The following is a 22,302-nucleotide window of genomic DNA, read 5'->3' as shown; positions in this document are numbered from 1 at the left end:
TTTATTACAAACGACAATGAACATGAATATTATATGGCGAACTAATCCACGTAAGTACTAATTCAATATTCCGACGATCGAAAATAACTGGGGGCTGAAATTACAAAAATTAAAAAAAATATATTTTAATTTGCCACAGTTCAAAAAATTAAATTAAAATTATAATTTTAAAATAGTTCATGATTTTATTTGTCAAAATTCCTATTCAAAAATAAAAATTTCACATATATATTTGTGAGACGAACAACAATGGTATAGTATGCACACTTTTGTGGAAAGGCGAAATGATCATTTATTTATTTAGAAATCTTTATTTTTTGGGGTCAAGCTATCAAATCAAAGACCATTTATTTAACACAAATATATGGAGTACTACTCTGATTTCCATGAATCGACCAAAAAAGGAAAAATTCAATATTGGTTAGTCAAAAGTGTGCAATGACTAGAAAATATAAATAATTGGCTGTTGAATAATACTCCCTTCCACACATGAAATATGATACAGTTTCTTTTTTAGTTTGTTTCACGGAACTTAATATGTTTTTAAAAATAGTAAAAAATTTATCCTTTATTCACCTTTTTACCTATCACACTTAACATACAAAATACCAATTTCTTAATTTCTGTGCCGAAAAGAACTGGGTCATGCTTCATGGGACTGAGGGAGTACAATAAAATTCAATATATCATTTATTTTCATTAGGGATGTTGGCTTGGTCAAAATAAGTTTAAGATTTTTGGTTAATCAAAAGCTCGAATGAAATTTGATTAATTTGATAATATGTGACGATCCCTACCACTTGTATAATCAACAATGCCTATTTTCTTTTTTGCCAACGAAGTCTAACTTAAGTTGTAAAATTGAGATATCCAAAAATTCTCTTTGTTAAAGGTCTTGGTTCAATCACACCTGCATGCGAATAGTATTCTCATTTTTATGTGGATAGTGATTCCGCCCCGTGCGATTATTTTTCCCATTAGATTAACGAATTTACTTTGAGGATTTATAAGTTGATAAAGAAAGTAATGAATAAATCATATCACACCTCTTTAGGCGAGACATATTTATATCCTTGGTTTAATCACTACAAATCAAAATCGAGGTATTGTATCCAGCTTCTAAATAATCAAGTGAAAAGGAAAGTAAATTATTAGTGGTGTTTAATTGGGCCAAAATGAAGCTCTAAGCATTACATCTTCATGGGCCATGATTCTAAATAATTTTCAGCCCAACATATTTGATAATTTTCAGCCCAAAATGAAACAATTGTCTTTACCCAGATTCCATTTTAAGCAATGGAAATAAAAATCTTAAAGGAAGTGTCTAAAATAAAATAATGCTACATTTCTTTTTTGTACTTTATATATATTATAATATTAATATATTCATCAATAAATCGGGGAAAAATAATATCTCCAATCAATTAACTCCCTAGGCATAGTTCTAGCTTGTGTTTGTATATATAACCACAAACAAAATGCCTAATGCGTCCAAAACTATAATATTCAATAAGATATCTTGTGATTAATTGGTCCTATAAAAAAATCAGTATTAAATATAACTACATAAGTGGTAAATACATAGTGATTAGCATTTTCGAGTTGAGTTAAATTATGGACAGCCTCTGACCTCATAAACAGATGGTAAGTCCTTGATTTTGTCAGACTAAAAAATAAATATGAATCACATGTGAGATGAAGCCCATGATAGGGTAGTTGGAGACATTTAAACAGAAAAACATTATTGTGAGAATTTAAAAAGAGGGTACCCACAATCTGAATTTAAAAAATTTCTTTAAAAAAAATCACAATATCCTTTTTATTCAAAACAAAATTAGAAAAAAATATATATAATAAATAATTAAATAAAAATCGGATATGCTGCTATGCGAAATTCGATGTGGGTACCCGATATCCGCACGGGTATCGAGGCCAGTGAAAGACTACCCGATACCCTCAATCCGAATTCACACTCCTAGTTGTGGTCACGAGAAAGTAAAAAGGACAAAATTAAGAATGTAGAACTTGTGCCAACTAATTAATTAAGAGAATATTTACAGCGTTAATTGAGTTTATATTCATAGTTTGAGGTCTAACCTCCAAGTCAATTTATTCTATCAACTGTAACTATTTGAATAATCCTAAGCTAGACTAGAGTTGCTAAGCCTACTGCAATTCAATATAACTCAAGAAAATTACAAGCTTAGATTAGACTCAAGTATTTGTGTAACTGCATTTTTTCGAGAGAACTATGAATATATACTGCACTGAACATATAAAGTCACTATATCCGTCGTGAAATTCTCTGTATTAATAAAACGAAATCTTTGCACCTTATGGAACTCAAACTCGAGCGATTCAACGACTCAAAAATAATTCTCTCGTTTTCAATTTAAAGAAGGATTCTAATTCTAATTTGAACCTCTAAAATCAATCTAATTAAGAGTAAAGAGTAGGAATCTAATCACTTATTCTTCCATGTCACTTTCAAGAATGAACAAATACTGTTGAGGCAGTCTGCCTCATTACAAAACAAACCACAAAAACCCAAATTCAAACAGAGATAGTACAAAATAATCTATGCCACTTTGACATTTATCCACTGATTAACTCTTAGGAATAAGTGAAAAAAGCCACTTTTTAAAAAAAACAAAAACAAAAAAACACAAATTACCAAAGCTTTGTCCATATCAAAGCTAACCACAAGCTAAAATACAACACAAAATCTCACAGCAGTGGAGAAAAATACACGAGATTTTATTTAACTAAAAGTGCCTTGATTGGTTAAGGACAAATAAATAAGTTACAAAAGCATGTTTTTTCTAATGTGTGCAAGTGTGTGTATTTTAGTGTTGCTTTGCACATTTTTGTGTGTGACAACTTCAGTTCCCTATAAGGTTAATTAGGGTTATAATAATATGAAGAAAAAAAAAATTACTCTGCTTCGAATTTGACTTTTGCATTACAAACAGCAAAAAAGACACATTTATTCCTACCAAATACTCTGCCATTGTTGAAACCAACAATTTTTTAATAAAATATTCACAACCATATCCTCCAATAACAAGCTTACAAGAAGAAGGGTTTCAAACTTAGGTCAATTACTTGAAATTTTTAATTATTGAAACTATAAGTCTAACTAGGAATTCAAATGAATCAAACTAGTTTAGTATTACGTACAATGTCCTTGAAGTTTGTATTATACACAAAAAAATTACCCATCTAATTAACTTTATTAATTAATTATATGTACTCGATGGATAGTACAAATACTGTATTTTTTTTATAGAAAAAAAAACACTTCTATTTCGATGTGCAAAGCACGAATATAAGTTTTTGTATGTGTATCATTATAGCACATAATTATATAACAATATGAAGGTTAACTTACTTGTCCCCAAAAATGTATATAATCAATTTTATATTATTTTTGGAGGGATCGTATTTACAAATTTTGAAACATTAAATTATTTTATAAAAATTATTTGTATTTTGAGAATTTTACTTTTCATTAAAAATGAAAATAATGAACAAATCAATAAATTCTACGAATAAACTAATATAACTAATGAACAGATGTATGATCTATTTAATATGATCGATGAAAATCTTGTCCCCTCAAAGGTTCGAACCAAGACCAAAATAATTTTTCATAAAAATTATTAACCTATTCATCAAAATTACTGACTTATTTCCGAATGTTCACGCGAATTCTCAATTTTCAACGGAACCTTTCTACATATACTATATTAACACAAAACAACAATTTATCTTGGATTTTGTTATTATTATGACATATGACACAATTAGCAAAAACGGTCGCTATATTGAAATTTTAAAAATGATTGATCTTGACTTTTGTTTAAAATCAACATTTCATTTCTTGCATTTTGTTCAAAAAAATGATAATGCAAACTTAAATATACGATAAGAATACACTATTGAAAAAAAAATAGTATTGACATCACAAACTCCAATGAAGAAGCTAGTCCAAGTCCAAAAGAATCACAACATTAATAATAACAAATAAAACATAGGAACAAAATTAAATTACAAGCATTTATTAATCATAAATGAGAACATTTAAGAAGCTCGAGAGATCTCTTCTTCTTTGGTAGATTTGGTTTTCGATGTCGTGTTCACCGTTTCGACCACGCTTTCTTATTTCCACGCTGTCTTTTTTTTTTTTTCCCACCTTTGCACAAATCGAAGTGTAGCACTAAATGCGACATTAATATTTATTGCACGACATTTCACGTCCCAAATTGCACGCAGTCTATTTCTTTACACATTTTTGGAGACAAAAATAGTGTACTATGCAAAAGTATTACCCTTTCGAGCTTCCAAGATTTAAGTAAAACAAATATTGAATCAGATACGTAAGAGACCTTTTTGGGTTAATTGAAGATGATACTAGTATGTACTCTTTTCCCTTGATGATGAGAAACTTCAAAACCTTTGCGACATCGAGATGTTTCGGTTGCGTCTGAGTTGAGGCGACACGATCGAGATGAGGCCCCCGAGGGGGGGCCTCATCTTCGATCTGTAGATCATCTCGTCGTAGGGCCGTCGGTAGAACTTCAAGAACGGGGCGAACGAATCGCGGGACTTCTCGGCGCGGCTCGGTTGGGAGTCCATCCGAAAGAACAATGCCGGCGATTTTAGGAACGACGGGTTCGGGGTCCTCGGATGACGGATCGCGGACGGGTCGAAGTCCAATTTTTGAGTCCTCTGCGGCATCGGGGTCGACGGGAAGAAGCCGCCCTTCCTCCCTCCCACGTCGAAGTTTCCCCGCGGCGGGCCCCTCGCCACGGGCGAGGCGAACGAGTACGACCTGGCGCTGAGCGGCGAGATGGCGGGGCCCGAGAACGCCACGGGGTGGTGGTGGTGGCTCGTCGTGGGCCCCACCTTGGATGCGGACGTGTCCGCGAACGAGAGGTACCACGGCTTCAGCGAGTCGAGGTGGTGCGACACGGTGAACGAGAACCGGGACGAGGAGCACGACCCGAGCTTGGCCGCGGTCGAGGGGTCGAACCGGAGCGAGGCCGCGCGCGGGTAGCAGCTCAGGTCGTCGAACTCGATCGATTCCTCGAAGTCGAGGGAGGACACGATCGCGATCGACGACGACAGCTCGACGAACGGCTTCACTCCCTACATAAACAACCACATAACTACCATTAATTAACAAAATCACCACCCCAAATCAAATCAAATTATATATATAATCACACATATATACCTTCCAAAGATAGGAAAATAGAGAAGGAGGATCAATCACAAATGCCTTGTGAAGGCGGCCAGGATAATGATCACCAAGAATCTTCAAAGTAGCTAACAACATGTTCATAAAAGACGAAGCTGACCTGAAAAAGCCTGCAATAACATTAGTCAACAAGAATATCAACAAACTCCCAAAAAACACCAATAATCATAGTAGTATTATAAAATTAAAGAAGGTCAAGATAAATTCAAATGGGAGTTGGATAATTCTGACATATAGGTAAAGAAACAGAAGAGAATAAATAAGCATCACTTCTTTCACCCAAAAATACTGAACTACCAAAAATGCCCCTACACACCCCTAGCCATGACCGTGACACCACAGGGGCACTCCGGGCAATTTCTGAAAAAGTTTCAGACACCCCATCTGCCTGCTTTCCGACATATTATCTAATTTTTAAATGTCACATTAATTGAATAATTAGGCGTGACATTGGAAAATAGATCATGGTATTAATTTTTAACAAAAAAGTTGTGGTTTTGAAGGTATTTTTGAGAGTGATTTTTGAAGTGGATGTGGAATATTCCCACATTCATTGCTGCTCCCAACTCAAGATAAAAGCTGTGTTTCTGATTTGGTTTGACAGAGCATGTGTTGAAAACTTTAAATACTCTAATTTCTTTACCAAAATTTAATTCTACATATATCTATATATGCATACACATATATAAAAAATATATATTAAAAATAATAGAAGACTTACTAGCATCAAAGAGGAGAACAAATTGCTCAACATTTTTGGGCATAGTTTGAATGGCCACTTCTAGTGTGAACACTAGCAACCTTGTAAACCTATATTGAGAAAAGGGAAAAAATTATTATTATTATTATTATTATTATTATGCAAGAAAATAATACTGTTTAATTATCAGTTAGGTGAAAAATAAATTCTAAGCTGTGGGCCAGAAACGGAAAAATGGTAAGTATAGCTTACAGTTTTTGAGAATGGAATTTGTGGTAATCTTGCTTGATTCGAAACATCTGAAATTTGAGCCACATACATTTAAATCAAATATAGAAATTAATTTATATACTAACACACTAAAAAGAGTTGAAATGAAAAGAAAAAAAAAATCATTACCACAACAGGTCTTAATTCATCGTCATTACCAGCAACATAAGCTACTCCCTCAGCGAGCTCAGCTGAGAACTCATCAGCTATCAAATTATCTACAAAAAATTCAAAATTAAAATTGCATTAAAATAAGTGAGAATAAGAATAAAAAAATTAATATTAATATTTCAGCATGTCCCATTTTTGCTTTACTGCATGCTACATACACACACCCACTTTCAAAATATAAAGGAAGGAAAAAAAAGCAAGATTCTCAATTCAAACTAGTGAACAAAAAGAAAAAACAGGTGGTGCCGAGTTTCAAATGACACTACTTAAACATACAAACGACACTTCGTTAATATATTAAAGTAGTGTCGTTCGAACCTCCGATTACACGGTCTAACCGGTTACACAGGCGTTTTTGTGAAGTACAAATTCTTCAAAATTAAAGTAAAGAGAGAGAGAGGGATGAGAGAGAAACATAACATACCAGTTCCAATGGAGTCTCTCCAAGCAAGAGAAGCCCTCATTTGCTTAGCCGCTTTCTTCACATTCTCTCCCTTCGCCTTCAGAAACCTCTCAACGCAGGCATTGCTGCAGAACTTCTCCTGCAAAAAAAAACACACACACACACGTGTTGGTGTGTGTTTCTTGAAACAAGAAATATTTAAGATTGCAAACCTGTTTGATGGTGAGAGGGGATTGTTTCTTGAGAATCTCAACGACGGATTGAACTCTCTGTTTCTCTCTCTGGGGTTGCTGGCTTTCCTTCCTTCCCATGATGATGTTTATCACTGTGTGTGCTGCGTTTTTCTATATATTTTTTCTTTTGAATTAATTAATCTATCAAGAAAACACAAAGATACCACTCTTCTTCTTCACGCAACCATTTCAAACAAATTAAACAAACACTGCTCTCTCTCGCTGTGTGTGTGTGTTTTTCTTACACCTAGTGAGTGTGAGAGATGTGATGAGAGCGATGGAGTGAGTGAAAAAAAGAGCCCGTATTTATAGCCGTGACGGAAGCCGTTAAGTGGAGAGAGGAGGGCTAACGGAAAACGTCGGACTACATGCTTTTCCGGTTTTGCCCCTCTAATTATTACCTCACTCATTTTTTGGTCTGGATTTTGCCTTTTATTAGCAAAAATCAGCATGGAACCGGTTTTCGTACTTTACCTTTTATGTCCAAATTCGTTTTCGCTTTTTTTTTTTAAAAAAAATTTAATTACGAAATCAAATCTAATGGAAATAAAAAAAATAATCTTGAGATAAGAATAACTTTTCTTTTTGAGGTAAGAGATAAGAATAACTTTTGAATTTTTGTGTGATTTATGAGAATAATAATCATAATACAGTAATCATTTACCTTTTGATTAACCTAGCTACATGCATGATTGACGTTTGAAATCGATGGAGATGGGTGATATTGATTTTTAAGTATTTTGTTTTTGAAAGTGTGAGTGAGGTTGATAAATAATGCTCCCCTCGATTAATGGGATAAGTTAATTTGTTCAAAATTGAAGAGAAAAACTAAGGCTCAACTAAAGAAGAGGTAATTTTTAATTGAATATAAGATATTCATTACTGACAAAAAGGGATTAAAGACATATTTTCGTGAACATATGAAAATGACAAATTAGAACCTATCTTTGTAGACGAATGAAAAGAGTGTTTAGCTAAGTTTATCTTAAATAGCTCATAAGCTCTTGGAGCTTATAAGATGTTTCAAGAGTTTGTAAACTGTAGTTTTTTAAGAGTTTTGTCAAAGTGTTTGTATAATTGAACATATAAGTTAGAAATGGAAATTTTAATTAGAAAGAGAACTTATAAATTTTTAAAACTAAATAAGCTTATAAGCTCTTCAGAAGCTTATTTCACTAAACACTCTGACATAGCCAAAACACCCTCGAAATATGATTTTTATTTTTAAGGATGTTATGATAATACTAAAGGTGGTGGCTATGATGCATGGATTCTTCAAAAATTAGCATGTACGGCGAATCGAATTCTTTTAGGGTGCGATTCTCTCGGATTCTCGTCGGATTCGCACCCGATTCGCCACGTGGCTTATCTTTTAAAATAATTTATAAAAATAAATCGGATTCGCAAATTCCATAGGTGAAATTCACGTATCTTGTGCACGAAAGGCCTACACAAGGTTATTTTGATAATTTTATTTTCAATTATGACATATATATTGGACTAATAATATTTGAATCGTTATATTGTTGCTCAATTAACTTATATAATTGAAAGTGCTTAACTTTTGGGTAAAATAAAATGTAAATTACATATAATTAATTTAAGAAAATTTAAATTGTATATATTTTATAAGCATTATATATCATAAAATTTTAATAATTAGATGTATCCTTGCCGAATCGCACCCTATAATTTTTAAAAACCCGTATCCCCGTACTCGTATCGTATCGCCCCCGCATCCGCACCCCGTACCTATGCAACATAGGGTGGTGGGCACCTCAAAAGTCAAAACGTTGTCGTATGTTGCTAAAGTGATACTAGAATTACTGGTGATGTTAATGTATCTCAGAAAGGTTTAGACATATTATAATTGGAAAATCTAACACGTCTTCCCTTCTAAAATTGTGGTTCTTGATAGTTAAATGAATTAAAATATTAGTTCAACTTGTCGTACGTAAATATAAATGATTGGTGTATAATCGGAACTAGTCAAAATCAATTCCTTTTTATTTTTCTTTTCTTAATTTACTTAATCTAGTTCTAAACCTTCAAAAAAATAGGCTAGTAATTAATTATATGGGTGAAAACTAAAAATGCACATTCTTTAAGTTATATATGAAAGATATTCTATTTTATAAACATAACTTTCCTACGTCCTATTCTTTAAATATCCCTTAATTAGTTTTTTGTGAAAGTCTTATATATTTGACCGATTTGTTAGATATCAGTCAAGAGTACATCTAATCGGTGGGTAGTTAGATCATCTGACAGCCTGGGCGGTCAAATCATTTCACCGGGCGATCAGATAATTTTACCGAACGATCACATGATCTAGCCATTCAAATCATTTAATCGCCCGATAAAATCATCTGACCGCTCGGACGATCAGATGATCTAGCCACACACCGGTCAGATGTACTCTTGACTGCTAGCTGTCAAATTGTTGACTGATAGATGTCAAATCGGTCAAATGTATAAGACTTTCACAAAAAATCAATCAAATCCATCATTATCAAATGGTAAAATAGGTTCCTCACTTAAATCTGAGCATAAGAACATGGTATTTTTGCCTATTAACACTAATTATATTGTCACCTTAAGATAAATGTGAACCGAATTATCAATCACAGGTCCAATCCATGCCAAATATTTTATTAATTATGCTTTATCGTTCAAACCGAACGCCTCCTTACAATGATAGCCTAGTATTGTCAAAGATCCACCAACTTGCATTAAGTTGTATATATAGCACAAGCTCAAATAAGTACTTTTGCTCTTGGAACTTCTCTAAAATATAATATAGTACTTCATCTATTATTAAATGCATGTTATTGTCCACTTGTATATTCCCACAAATTCTTCATGCTATATTCGAATCAAACTTGATATGTTTACTCTAACACAGACAACGATACTTTTTCATTTTCTAAACCAAAATGGTAGAAAAAAAGAAAAAAAAATCGAGAGAGAGAGGAATCTGGCTGTACTAAACAGTGAGAGGCAGGGGAAAATTGTCACATTGTAATGATGAAGTTAGAGCAATTTAGGAAAAAATAAAACCCGTGAACATATATGTATTTGGCGACTACCTTATTATTATTGTCGCAATTTCGGTGAGGATACGATGTAAGTATTCGTGGATTTTGTTGATATTCATTTTACCTATTTTCTTCATAGCTTTCTCGTGGTCATGCACCAATCCAAACTTACTTTTAAGGTCTTTTATATATTTATAAAATAAATTAAATAAATAAAGAGCTATTTTGTACTACTACTATTATTTTCCCTTCCTATGATTAATACTATTGCTCAACACAATTGAATATGTGTGTACTTTTATTTACTATGTTGTTTCTGCGTACGATCGGATAATTATTTTTAAAAATTCATTTGATGAGGATGATATTTGGCACGTGAAATGCGCAGATCTGATTAGAAAATCAAGAGCAAGGATATGCGAGAACACGAATCTGAGTATAAGAGCATCTGCAGTCATGGGTCGACATCTACGGCTCGCAGGTGGACCACTTCGTCCGAATCACCGAGCTATGCATTGTGCATGTGAGCCCCACCTCACAACCCGGCTCGCCCCATGCCTCTAGCGGTGTTTGCATGTGCCTCTCTCTCTCTCTCCCCTCTTCCTAGTTCATGGAGCTCATGGACAAGAATCGCGGCGCTATATATCGCGCGAGCTGGGCGCGCTCGATCCCACTCCACGAGCCCCACTGTGGATAATCTAAGTAAAGGGCACAAATCAAAGCAGGGGGAAAAGAACTTTTACTCTGGGATGATAGATGTAGATCTGAACTATATGCAGCACAAAGTGACATAATTAACATTCTGTTATGGTAATAACATATGGTCAGCTGGAAATTAACCATTGGGGGGAAGATCCTCGTCAACAGTGACGGGCCACGTCATCCATTCACATTAAACACGAGAAGATCCTGGAAGGGGACAAAGTAGAAATGACTATTTTACCCTTCACTTCGCAACTTCTATAAATATATTGTTCAAACTTCATTGTAAACTCAAGCTGTAAGCTCAAGTTTCTTATGTTCATATTAATCAAGACTTCAACGACAACATTTGGACGTTTAAAAAAATATTACAACATAAATAGCATTCATTAATTAGTCAACACTTCGATAGTTGAAACTATGTCCAACTTCGTTCTCATTACGGCGAAGACCAGTTATTGCATGCACATGCAATTATTATTTTCACATTTTATGGTAAATACGAACAATTAATACTATAATTAATTAATTTAGCACTTAACCAAGCCATAATAGTATCAGACATTCCCCACGTGTCAGATAATTACGAAACAACTCTATGCATAATTATCGAGGTGCCTACTGCCTACCCCTCGTGGTAGATTTCGAAGCCCTAAAGTCAATACAACGTTACACCATTGTTTTTATATAGATTAAATAGGAAAAAAAAACATGATTATTAAAAATGGTTAATTTAGTGCGCAAAATGATGAGGGAGAATATGCTTGTGAGTTGGAAAGTAGGGTAAATTTGGAAGTAAAATAAAGAAGTCTAAATTAAATGACAATTAATTTCGGTTAAAATTTAAAACAAATCGCATTTGATGATTACACACTAAACTTTATTCGGATAAATTCTTGATTAAGAATACCAACCTATAGAAATTTCACAATAAATATTGAGGAAACAATCCATAATTTTTTTTATTTTTTTTATATATAATTACAAGAGATACTAATATATATAATCAAATAAGCAACCAACACTCAAACGATATATATTTTTTTATATATACCACACAAAGGTTGTAAAATAACCACATGCAAATAGACCCACTATCCACAAAAAAAGTAGGAACACTATCCACATAAAACCGGGAAAATTAAGTACAAATACATGTGGGTGGGGTATCTTCCAATTAATTTAGATTAATTAATGAGGTTTGACGTGGTTAATTAAATAAGCACATTTTAGGACGTTAATTTGGAGTTTCCCGAGAGTAGAAAAATAAAGGGACAAGGTTCATTGAGAGGATTAAACAAGTAATACTAAAGCAGTTGTTTGTGAATATTTCTTTTATTTGTCCACATTGAAAGATGTAGATTCCCTTGCAATTCCATTTTCCTAACTTCTAAATTTCCAAAAGTTATCTTGGAGTTATGTAATTAGTGGAGTATCGACTTCGTGAGTTCCTAATCAATACCGATAATTTTTTTGTATACACTATAAATGGTAGTAACAAATATTTAAGATAAAACCCAAATGATTATTGTAGGGATCGACATACATATATAGTAACTATTTTCGATATTGTGCGAAAATAGTTTATGGTATAATGTTAAAACAATAAAATTCTTGTGCAGGCGATCCGCACTAATTGCTAGTTAATTAGTTTTAAATTAGAATTTTAATTACTTATTTCGTTCACGAAAATAGGTCCTAATTTACTGTTTTTCATTCGTCAACGAAAATATGTTCTAACCCTTTTTTTTTATCATTCATGGACATCATTTTTTAATTTGTGAAGCTCTCCACTCACTAAATAAACAACTATTTTAAAACTCGTGTCGTCCTCCCTTAATTAGGACATATTTTCGTGGACAGATGGAGTAATATTTAATAGTACTAATTTTCAATTCAAATTTATTAATTAAAATTAAAATTAAATTATAATAAATTCATTGTGCATCCTAATGTATAAGAATGTGCTCTTGTTAAAATATTCAAATAGAAACACTTATACATTTATATGTGAAAAAAGAAAATATGACATTGTATCCTAAAATTTAAATATAAATTTATGTAATTTTTATTTTTTATTTTTTTAATTGAGAAGTGAGAGATTGAATTTTGTATATTGATCAAAATATTAAGTATGTATATATGATTTTCTTACTCGACGTTGAAAAATCTCAATCACGTGGCCGAGTGTGCAATAAGGTTAGATACTTAGATTCATCCTTACCTGCCCTAATATTGGTTTCAAAATTTGAACACCACTTTTCACAGCACGACTTCTAATTTCTCCATCATATCATAGTCTAATCATTGCTTTATTTAAATTAAATTTCAACCAAATTATAAGCATTGATGAATTGTTTTTCATTATGCGTTGTGCATATCTTTATCACTAATCTAATGATGCTAGCTCAACTGTGAAAGGCCATTTATTTATTATTTATTTATTTTAAAAATGTCGTTAAGTAAGCTAGCTTTGATTAAATGGTGGAAATAAGCCAAATCACTGAAGTGGCGGGACCTCTTTGTTTGCTTTCCTCCATCTTGATTATGACTTAACTTGAACTAGGCAAATTATGATATACTCGGTCTTGCTACATTTAATTTGCTTAAAATCAACCCTTAATACTTTGATTTGATAGTAGTATATTACCTTTTGGATATATATTATGAAATTGAATATATATTACTCCCTCCGTCCCACGAATCTTGACACGTTTGGTTTCGGCATGGGAATTAAGAAATTGTAGATTAGTGTTTTAAGTGTGTAGGTAATAAAGTATAAAAGTGATAAAGTAGGATTGAGAAGATAATAAAAGTGATAAAGTAGGAGAGAAAATGTAATAATTATTACATTTTTTGGAAATGTGTCAAGATTCGTGGGACGGCCTAAAAAAAATACGTGTCAAGATTTGTGGGATAGAGGGAGTACAATTTATTAATCAATCTACTCACAAATCAATAGATAAATTAGTATACACTAGATCAAATAATCAAACAAATGAAAATTACAACACACAAAATGTCAGTGGGACTTGAACCAATTAATGATCTTTTGCCAGAGAGAGATTTTTGTATAATATTATTTGTGTTTGCATGCAAAGTATGTGTATAGTCTATAATTACTATCTAAAAGCATATATAGCTTATGCATTAAATTTATATCATTCATGCATATAATTTCTACAAATAATACTTTAATATATAAATATATGTATATATTATTTTACTAAAAGCTAACATTTTGTGTGTAAAAAAACTAAAATAAAGTATTTTTTTTTTTTTTTTGAGGTATAAAATAAAGTATTATGTACGGTCATTCGTATTTTAAATTCATATATCTTATATGTAATTGTCAAACCAAAATTAAAATTTATATACATAATTTAAAATTTTGTGTATTAACATGTCAGATCCTATTATTTGCAAAAACCTTTGGATGCAAAAGGCAAAAAGGTTTGTTTTGACAAAATGTCACAATTGTTAGCACTTGTTTAAATATTGATCCGTTGGTTTCCTCTTTTGTCTTTAACTAAAATAATGCCTTTTGCAGTTGAAAGTCAACTATCTAGTCTACTCGAAATAGTATAATTTATTTTCAAGAATAATATGTGTCATTTTTCATCAAAAATAATCGATCACTCAATCGGTATGCCCATTTTTTTTTTTTTTGATCAGTAAAGTAAAAATTTTATTAAAAGAAAAGGGATCAAGGCATCAGGAATGCCAATCAAAACAACAAAACAAGTTTGAAGTCTTTGGAACACCAAGAAGTAAAAGTAATTCCTAACTCCACGATTTTGTAGGCCTCGTTCCAACTCCAAAGTCTCCCCTTAATCTGTAAAACAAGTCTATCAATATCCCAAGCCTTGTCCCGGAAACGACTATCATTCCTGCTTTCCCAGAGCAACCACACTGTTCCCACCCACAAAGCTTTAAGCAGTCTTCTTTCTCTCTTCTTTTTTCCAGCCGCAATGAAAGAAATGAAGTGTTGAAAAATACCTCTCGGATTTGCCGTTTTGATGTCAAGCCATTGAAAGATCTGGTCCCACACCGCCGCTGCTTTAGGACAATAGAGGAACAGGTGTTCCGTCGTTTCCTCACTAGAAACACAGGCATTGCACCATCTCTCCTCCACGCTGATCTGGACATTTCTTCTACTCAGATTATCACATGTTGCCAATCTGTTTCTAAGACATCTCCATGCCGTCACCTTGGCTTTATTTGGTGTTGGGGCCTTCCAAACCTTTGCCATCTCCAAAGGTAAAACTTGTTGCTCCTCTCTTGTTTTTGCCACAATTTCATATGCCGACTTGATTGTGAAGCATCCATCTGGTGTCGCCTTCCAGTTCCATCCGTCTATTACATCTACACAAGGAACAAAATCAGCTATAACCAACTGGAGATCCTCCGCAAACCCTTTCTCCCTCTCCCTTAACTCCCTCCTCCACTCCACCCTCCACACCCACGACCCTCCTTCCCAAAATCCACTTTCACCAACCAGCCTTTTCTTGTTCAGGCTCAAATTATACAGTCTCGGAAACACAAACTTAAGGGGTTTGTCAACCGCCCACACATCCTCCCAAAAGCTGGTATCAAGCCCATCCCCAATTCTTCGCCTCAAATTATTGATGAACCACCGATCTCTCCTTCCTCCTACCTTATCCACAATTTTCTGCCACCACCCTTTCTGTCCACCTCTTCCCGCCACCGAACATTCACCCCCTTCCCCCCACACTAGCCCCCCATAAATCGATTTGATCACCCTTACCCACAGAGCTTTCCCCTCCCCTAAAAATCTCCAGAGCCACTTACTTAACAGGACCTGATTAAACCAATCGATATTCCGAAACCCCAGACCTCCTGAATCCTTGTTTAGGCACAAGGCATTCCACTTGAACCAAGTGATACCCCCCATCTGTGTGCCTCCTCCCCACAAAAATTTGGTGAACAGTGAATTAAGTTCCTTAATCACCGCTTTAGGTATGAAAGCGAGGGATAATTGATATACCGGGATGGATTGCAACACCGACTTGACTAGAGTAATTCGCCCTGCCAATGAAAGGTGTCTCTTCTTCCAGCTTGCCACTTTGTTTGAAACTTTTTCAATCAAAAACTTCCAATCTCCAACACCATTGCTGCGCCCCCCCACTTTAGTACCCAAGTAGTTGCACGGAAAGGAACCGATCTTGCACATGAGGAGCGATGCCCATCTCCTCTCAACTGCCTCATCCACTCCCACTGTCAGAAGACAACTTTTGTCGAAATTTACAGCTAAACCCGAGGCGAACTGAAAGAGAATCAGGAGTTTTTTTACGCTCTCCATATTCTTGTCATCTGCCTCCAACAAGAATATAGTATCGTCCGCGTACTGTAGATGTGAAATGGGCACTTTATCCTTGCCAATCTTCGCCGGGACCAGGAACTGCCTCTCCGTTGCTCTTTCAATGAACTCGTTAAGGCCTTCCGCCACGATAAGGAACAGGAAAGGTGACAATGGGTCACCCTGTCTCAAACCTCTCTCCATTTTGAATTCTCCCGTCGATGACCCGTTCACCAATACACTTGCCATTCCAGATTCCAGACACCCTTTAATCCACTTCCTCCAAACTCCGTCAAAGTTAAGTCGATCTAGAAGCATATCCAAGAAATCCCATTGCACAGAGTCGTATGCTTTTGCGAAGTCAATCTTGAAGAAAATACGGCCCACTCTCTTCTTTTTTGCCTCAAAAATAGCTTCATTCAGGATAACCACCCCATCTAGGATGAAGCTACCCTTGACAAAAGCACTTTGATTATCGGAAATGATCGACCCCATAACCCTCTTCAATCTCTCAGCCAGGATTTTAGCCACAATTTTGAACAAGCTAGTGATAAGAGAAATTGGGCGAAAATCATCGAGCGACCCAGCCCCTTCTTTCTTCGGAATCAAAACAATAAAAGAGGCGTTACCACCTTTCGGTATTTTGCCGCTTTCATGAAATTCCTTCAAAACCTGGAGTAAGTCCTCTTTAACCACGTGCCACGCCGCTCTCCAGAATGTGAAGTTAAATCCATCGGGTCCCGGACTCTTGTCTCCACTACAGCTCCAAACTGCTTCTTTAATCTCGTCCAGATCAAAATCCCTGATCAGCCACTGCCTCTCGTCATTTGAAATTTTCCTCCTCATGAAGTCCAGGGGGAAATCGGGCATCAGTCGTTCATTCCTTTTGAAAAAAGCTTCAAAATGATTTCTCACTCTTGCTTTAACCTCTTCCGGTTTAGATATCCACGAGTTATCAAAGAGCATTCCGCCAATCTCGTTTTTAACACGTCTCCCACGAATTGCCCTATGGAAAAAACCCGAATTAATGTCTCCCTCTTTGAGCCATTTGATTTTGGCTTTCTGTTGCAGCATCATCTGTTTATTCTTCAGTTGAAGGGAGAGCAGGGCTTGAATCTCATTTCTCTTAATCACCTCTGATTCTTGAAGACCTCTCTGTTCGTCCACCTTATCTTTCTCTTGAAGTTCCTTCTGAAGTTCTTTAATTTTGTGATCAATCTCACCGAAAGATGTCCGATTCCACACCTTCAAGGCCTCTTTTAGTTTCTTTAGTTTCTCCTTAACCTCAAAAAATCTCCATCCCCCCACCTTAGTCCCTGTCCAAACCTGCTTGACCATCTCCTCGAACTCCGAATGATTCACCCATGCATTGAGGAACCGAAAAGGTCTTGGTCCCCAATCCTCCGATCTTGTAGTGAGAATAATCGGACAGTGATCCGAAATTGAACGTTGAAGTCCTCGTGCCGACGTCCGTTCCCAAGCAGCCAGCCAATTCTCATTAACGAGGAAGCGATCAATCTTACTCTTGCACTTTCCATTTGGTTTGTGCCAAGTAAACTTCCGGCCTTGAGTTTTAATTTCCTCCAAATCGTTCCCCTGAATAAATTCTTCAAAACTTCTTGCATCAGCCGCGCAAAACGTCTCCCCACTGCCCACACGTTCATCCCTCCTCCTAACTGAGTTAAAGTCGCCCAAGATACATACATACACTCCTATCCGTATTTTGTTCCACAATTGAGCTTAAGACATCCCACAAGATCCGCTTATCCCCTGTGCCGACTGGTGCGTACACGTTGATGATGCAACATAAAATATCACCCTCCTTGTACCTACCATTCACCACCACCGCCCCCGGTAAATCCCACGTACTAGAAGCTTCGAAAACCTCCCTATTCCACAAGCATACAATTCCTCCTGCCCTTCCCTCCGAATTCCTAATCGCTCTGTCTGTATAATTAGACCCCCACCAAGATTTACAAAACAAATCCCTGAACACCTCCATCTTTGTCTCCTGCAAGCAACAAAAATCGATCTTCTGCCCTTTCACCAAATCAGTAACATCTCTCTGCTTCGCAACACTCCCCAAGCCCCGAATGTTATAAGATAACAAATTCATTAAACATTCCTCAAAATACTCCTAGCATTTACGCAAGAAAGAAAATTACCTTGCGCCTCAATCTGTCGAGCAACATCTTCGTCTGGAATTTGACTTGAAAGCCCGATCTTCTTTCCAAAATCCCAGATCTGCTGACCTGAAATTTGCTCCCCAACTGTCGTCTCATGCCCTTCTTCGTTCTCCCCCTGTCTTTCCTGCTCTGCCACTTCCTCCCCCCCTTCCATCAATTGGCTCTAAATCTGAAATGAAGTGTTCCCATTTCTCTTTCTCCCTGGCTCTATTCTTTTTCTTTTCTCTCCCTTTTTTTCCTTTTGAATTTTGTTCACCAAACCTTTTGCTTTGCTTTGAATACCTTTTGCTTTGCTTTGAACGACTTTGTTCCTCAGAGCTTAATATCTGAAGCTCGTTGACTTCGATCCTTTGCCCTTCCTCATTCCACGCCTTGTCCTCCACCACATTTTTGGCACCTTGACAATCACTGTACACAACTGAATCGGCTTCTTCCCTTTCCGGAATAGGGCATCTATTCTCTCCTTGCGCTTGGGTCGACATTAAAGTAGGACCTCCCTCATAAACGCTTCTTCGTGGCCCATCAAGAGAAACACCAGTAAAGCCACCAGTTGGACTTTTTTCCTGTACATTCTGAAAGTCGGTCCAATTCTGTTCCTCCAAAATCTGATTTGGACTTTGAAAAGCGTGGCAGTCCATCTGCCCATCCTTAACGAATGGCTGAGTCTCACCTTCGACCTCAACCAAATTTAAAAGCATTTTCGATCCTCCCTTCACCGCCCCCTCAAAATTAGTTTCCTCAACAAACGTGTCTTCAACGGTTTGGAACAAAGGAGACGGAACGATGATTTCTTGGAGAACCGAAACATCACCATCCCTTTCACCGCTCTCGTTCCGATCTCCGAAGGTTGCAGATGCCGGATCCATGGAATCATCCCCGCTCGTCCATCCCGAATCCGACCCCGAATCCTCGAGCTCCGACTCTCCGATCATGGAAGTGAAAGGATTCTCGTGAATTTCCTCAATGCGAAACGTGAACCTTGCTCCATTAATACAACACTCCGTCACTTGATCAATGGATCTAAGGCCCGTGGATATTTGAATCAAAGCAACATCCAATTTTTCTTTTTCTTTCGTCTTCTCATGCATCTTCAACACCCGACCGAACTTTGCAGTTGCCAACTCAAAGAAACGAGGATTCCATGCATGTAGTGGAATCCCGGCCCACCTCGTCCACACAACTCGTTGTTGAAACACATCCACAACGTTCCATTTCCTCTTCCATTGAAACCAGAACTCACTCCATTCATCCATCTCCGTTAAAACTTTTTCTGTTGGCGCGTCGCAGACACTACGAATCAACACCAAATTTCCTCCCATCGTCGTCACTTTCAGTTTGCCAGCACTTTCACTATTGATTTCCTCATTAATCTCTTCCCACAAGAACTCATTTTTGATGAAACCCGTGAAAGCTCCATCTAGCCATCGTGTTTCCTCATCCGAAGTTTTAAACTGAAGCAAATCTGAAAGTCCTGACTCTCCTTCTTTGGATCCAGTGAGTACCTCCTTAAAAGAAACCCCCATCATCCTTTTTGCGGCATGCACGAGCTTATGCTTTTCCGGCTTTCTACCTGCGTCAGATTTTATTCCCTTCCCTTTACTTCCTTGGACCTTCACTTCTCTCTCGAATCTCGGTTTGAACACCCTAATTTTATAGCTCCCAATCCACAACTTATTCAACTGCACTAGCAAACCGTCCCTATCTTCCACATCTTCGAAGCGAACAAAACCGAAAGGTTTCCCTTTTTTGTCTCTCTTTCTTGGACAAAAGATGTCTGTCGGTTCTCTCACGGAACCGAACTTTCTCCTCAAAAAATCGAAGCTACATTCTTCTGGAATGTTGTTGAAAAAGAATGTAACTCTTTTTGCTTCATTCTCGTCTCTTTCTTTCCAATGTTTCGAAAACCTTTGAGTCTTTTGGTTTAACTGCTTCTTCACCATCCCATCTTGTCCGGTCCTCACCACCCCTCGTCTCCTCACCTCTCTCCATACCTCATCTCCCATCTCTTAAATTGGAACTATTCTGCCATTATCATTTACCAACAATCTGTCATCACCATTCACTCAACTCCAACAACAACCAATCAGTTGAACACAATCGAGGTAATTTGTTATCTCAAGCACTCAATTCAGTTCACATCCATATTTAGCATAATCACAGTTCATCAACCTCAAATAGCCATGGGATGCTTTACAACAGATCACTCACTCGATTGGGAGGCGGCAGATCTGTTATGGGAAGCGGCAGATCTGGGACGGCGGCTGGCGGTGCGCACGAAGGTCGGCGGCTGAGCTCTGGCGATGCGTGCGGAGGTTGACTGCTGGGCTTTGTCTGTGGTCAACGGCTGGGCTGTGGCTGTCTGGATCGACGAAAGCTTGAGAGTTGAGAGGAGACAACACTCACAGATCTGTTATGAGAAGCGGCAGATCTGGGACGGCGGCTGAGCTCTGAACACTCAATCGGTATGCCCATATTATTAATTTAAATAAAGATGATCAAAATAGTCTTTTAAAGGATTAACTAACAAAAAAAAGATGATAGAAACTATATAAGGAATTCAGTTATTCAGACTATCAATTAAATAGAGGAACTCAAGTTATAACAAAAGATAGTTTCCATAAAATTCATAAGGAAACTTGAGATAAAACTCAAATTTTATATTATCCTATTTTCCTTTTTTTATTATTAATTTCCACTCGCAAAAAAAAAACCCACTAGTTTTAGTTGGTTAGTTAGTGGTGGTTTTGGTTGGTCTGTCAAGCATGACAGGCAAGAAAAAGATAAAAATCATTTTGTCTATTTTTTTTTAACGTTGTATTGAAAGTGAAATTAATAACCAAACAAGTGTGGAAACACCACTCATCAAAAACCCAATTTCCCTTTTTCTTTTGATTTATTTACTCTCGTTTCTTTTCTTTTTCGAGAGATATAACCGTTGCTAAATTCTTCCACAAAAAAGTTGGAAAAATATTCTCGAGAAAAGTTATAAAAGGATGGCTATAAAATACACCATTCGTCTCGGCCAAAACGCTACATTTGCTTTTTGGCACGGGATTTAAGGAGTTGTAGATTAATATTTTAAGTGTGTAATAATAAAGTGATAAAGTAAGAGATAGAAAGTAATAAAGTGATAAAGTAAGAAATAGAAGGTAATAAATTAATAAAGTAGGAGAGAGAAGGTAATAAAAAAAATGCTTAATTAGTGTTAATTAAGTATTTAAAATTTCTTGTTTTTGCCAAATATAGAAATGTAGCATCTTCGTTGGAACGGCCCGAAAAGAAATATGTAGCATCTTGGGCGTGACGGAGGAAGTAAATCATTGTGACAAAGTAAATAGTGTAGCAAATTAACCAATCAAAAGTTGTCCACAAAATCATTAACATAAATATTTTTCCAGTTATAGGACCTATATATTTTGACTGTTGGCTTATGCAATGATGGTGGAAAAGGTAAATAAATAAAATAAAAATAAAATAAAATAAAATAAAATAAAATCAATGTCTACATTATGATTGCTGCTGAGACTTAGCCCACTGGCCACCAGGTCCTCACACTACAAGAAACTGCGCCTTTAACGACCGAAATTAACGACCGAAATTTTCGGTCGTTAATTTTGCGGCCTTAACGACCGATTTACGACCGTTTAACGACCGATTTTATTTTTTAATTTTTTTTATTTTTTAACGACCGAAAATTCGGTCGCTAATTATTATTTTAATATTTTAATATTTAATTTTTCTTAACGACCGAATTTTCGGTCGTAAAAATTATTTTTTTTTATTTTAATTATTTTTTTAATTTTAACGACCGAAAATTCGGTCGTTAATATATATTTTTTTTATTTTTTTTATTAAAAAATATTTTTTTAAAAAAAATAAAAAAAAAATTTTTGAAAAAAAAAATTAATTTTTTAACGACCGAATTATTCGGTCGTTAATATTATTTTTTTATTTTTTTTAATTTTTTTATTATTTTTTTATTTTTATAATATTTTTAAAATAAAAAAAATATTTTT

At 35.6% G+C, this 22,302-nt stretch overlaps 1 protein-coding gene across 1 annotated transcript in view; it reads right to left on the bottom strand.

Annotated features, from left to right (window-relative positions):
- Positions 1-4,214: 4,214 nt before the first annotated feature.
- Positions 4,215-22,302, bottom strand: part of LOC130991483 (phosphatidylinositol/phosphatidylcholine transfer protein SFH6-like) — a 52,303-nt gene continuing 34,215 nt past the window's right edge. The window contains exons 2-8 of the mRNA XM_057915737.1: positions 7,020-7,235; positions 6,829-6,946; positions 6,363-6,451; positions 6,216-6,262; positions 5,985-6,073; positions 5,240-5,373; positions 4,215-5,151 (exon numbers count right to left, since the gene is read on the bottom strand). Coding sequence (XP_057771720.1) covers positions 4,450-5,151; positions 5,240-5,373; positions 5,985-6,073; positions 6,216-6,262; positions 6,363-6,451; positions 6,829-6,946; positions 7,020-7,118 — 1,278 coding nt within the window. The 5' untranslated portion in view covers positions 7,119-7,235 and the 3' untranslated portion in view covers positions 4,215-4,449. The remainder of the gene's footprint in view (positions 5,152-5,239; positions 5,374-5,984; positions 6,074-6,215; positions 6,263-6,362; positions 6,452-6,828; positions 6,947-7,019; positions 7,236-22,302) is intronic.

Source organism: Salvia miltiorrhiza, chromosome 7 (assembly GCF_028751815.1).
Source record: "Salvia miltiorrhiza cultivar Shanhuang (shh) chromosome 7, IMPLAD_Smil_shh, whole genome shotgun sequence".
Taxonomy (NCBI): domain Eukaryota; kingdom Viridiplantae; phylum Streptophyta; class Magnoliopsida; order Lamiales; family Lamiaceae; genus Salvia; species Salvia miltiorrhiza.
The sequence above is the reverse complement of the archived record's forward strand: the minus strand, read 5'-3'. Positions and strand labels throughout refer to the sequence as shown.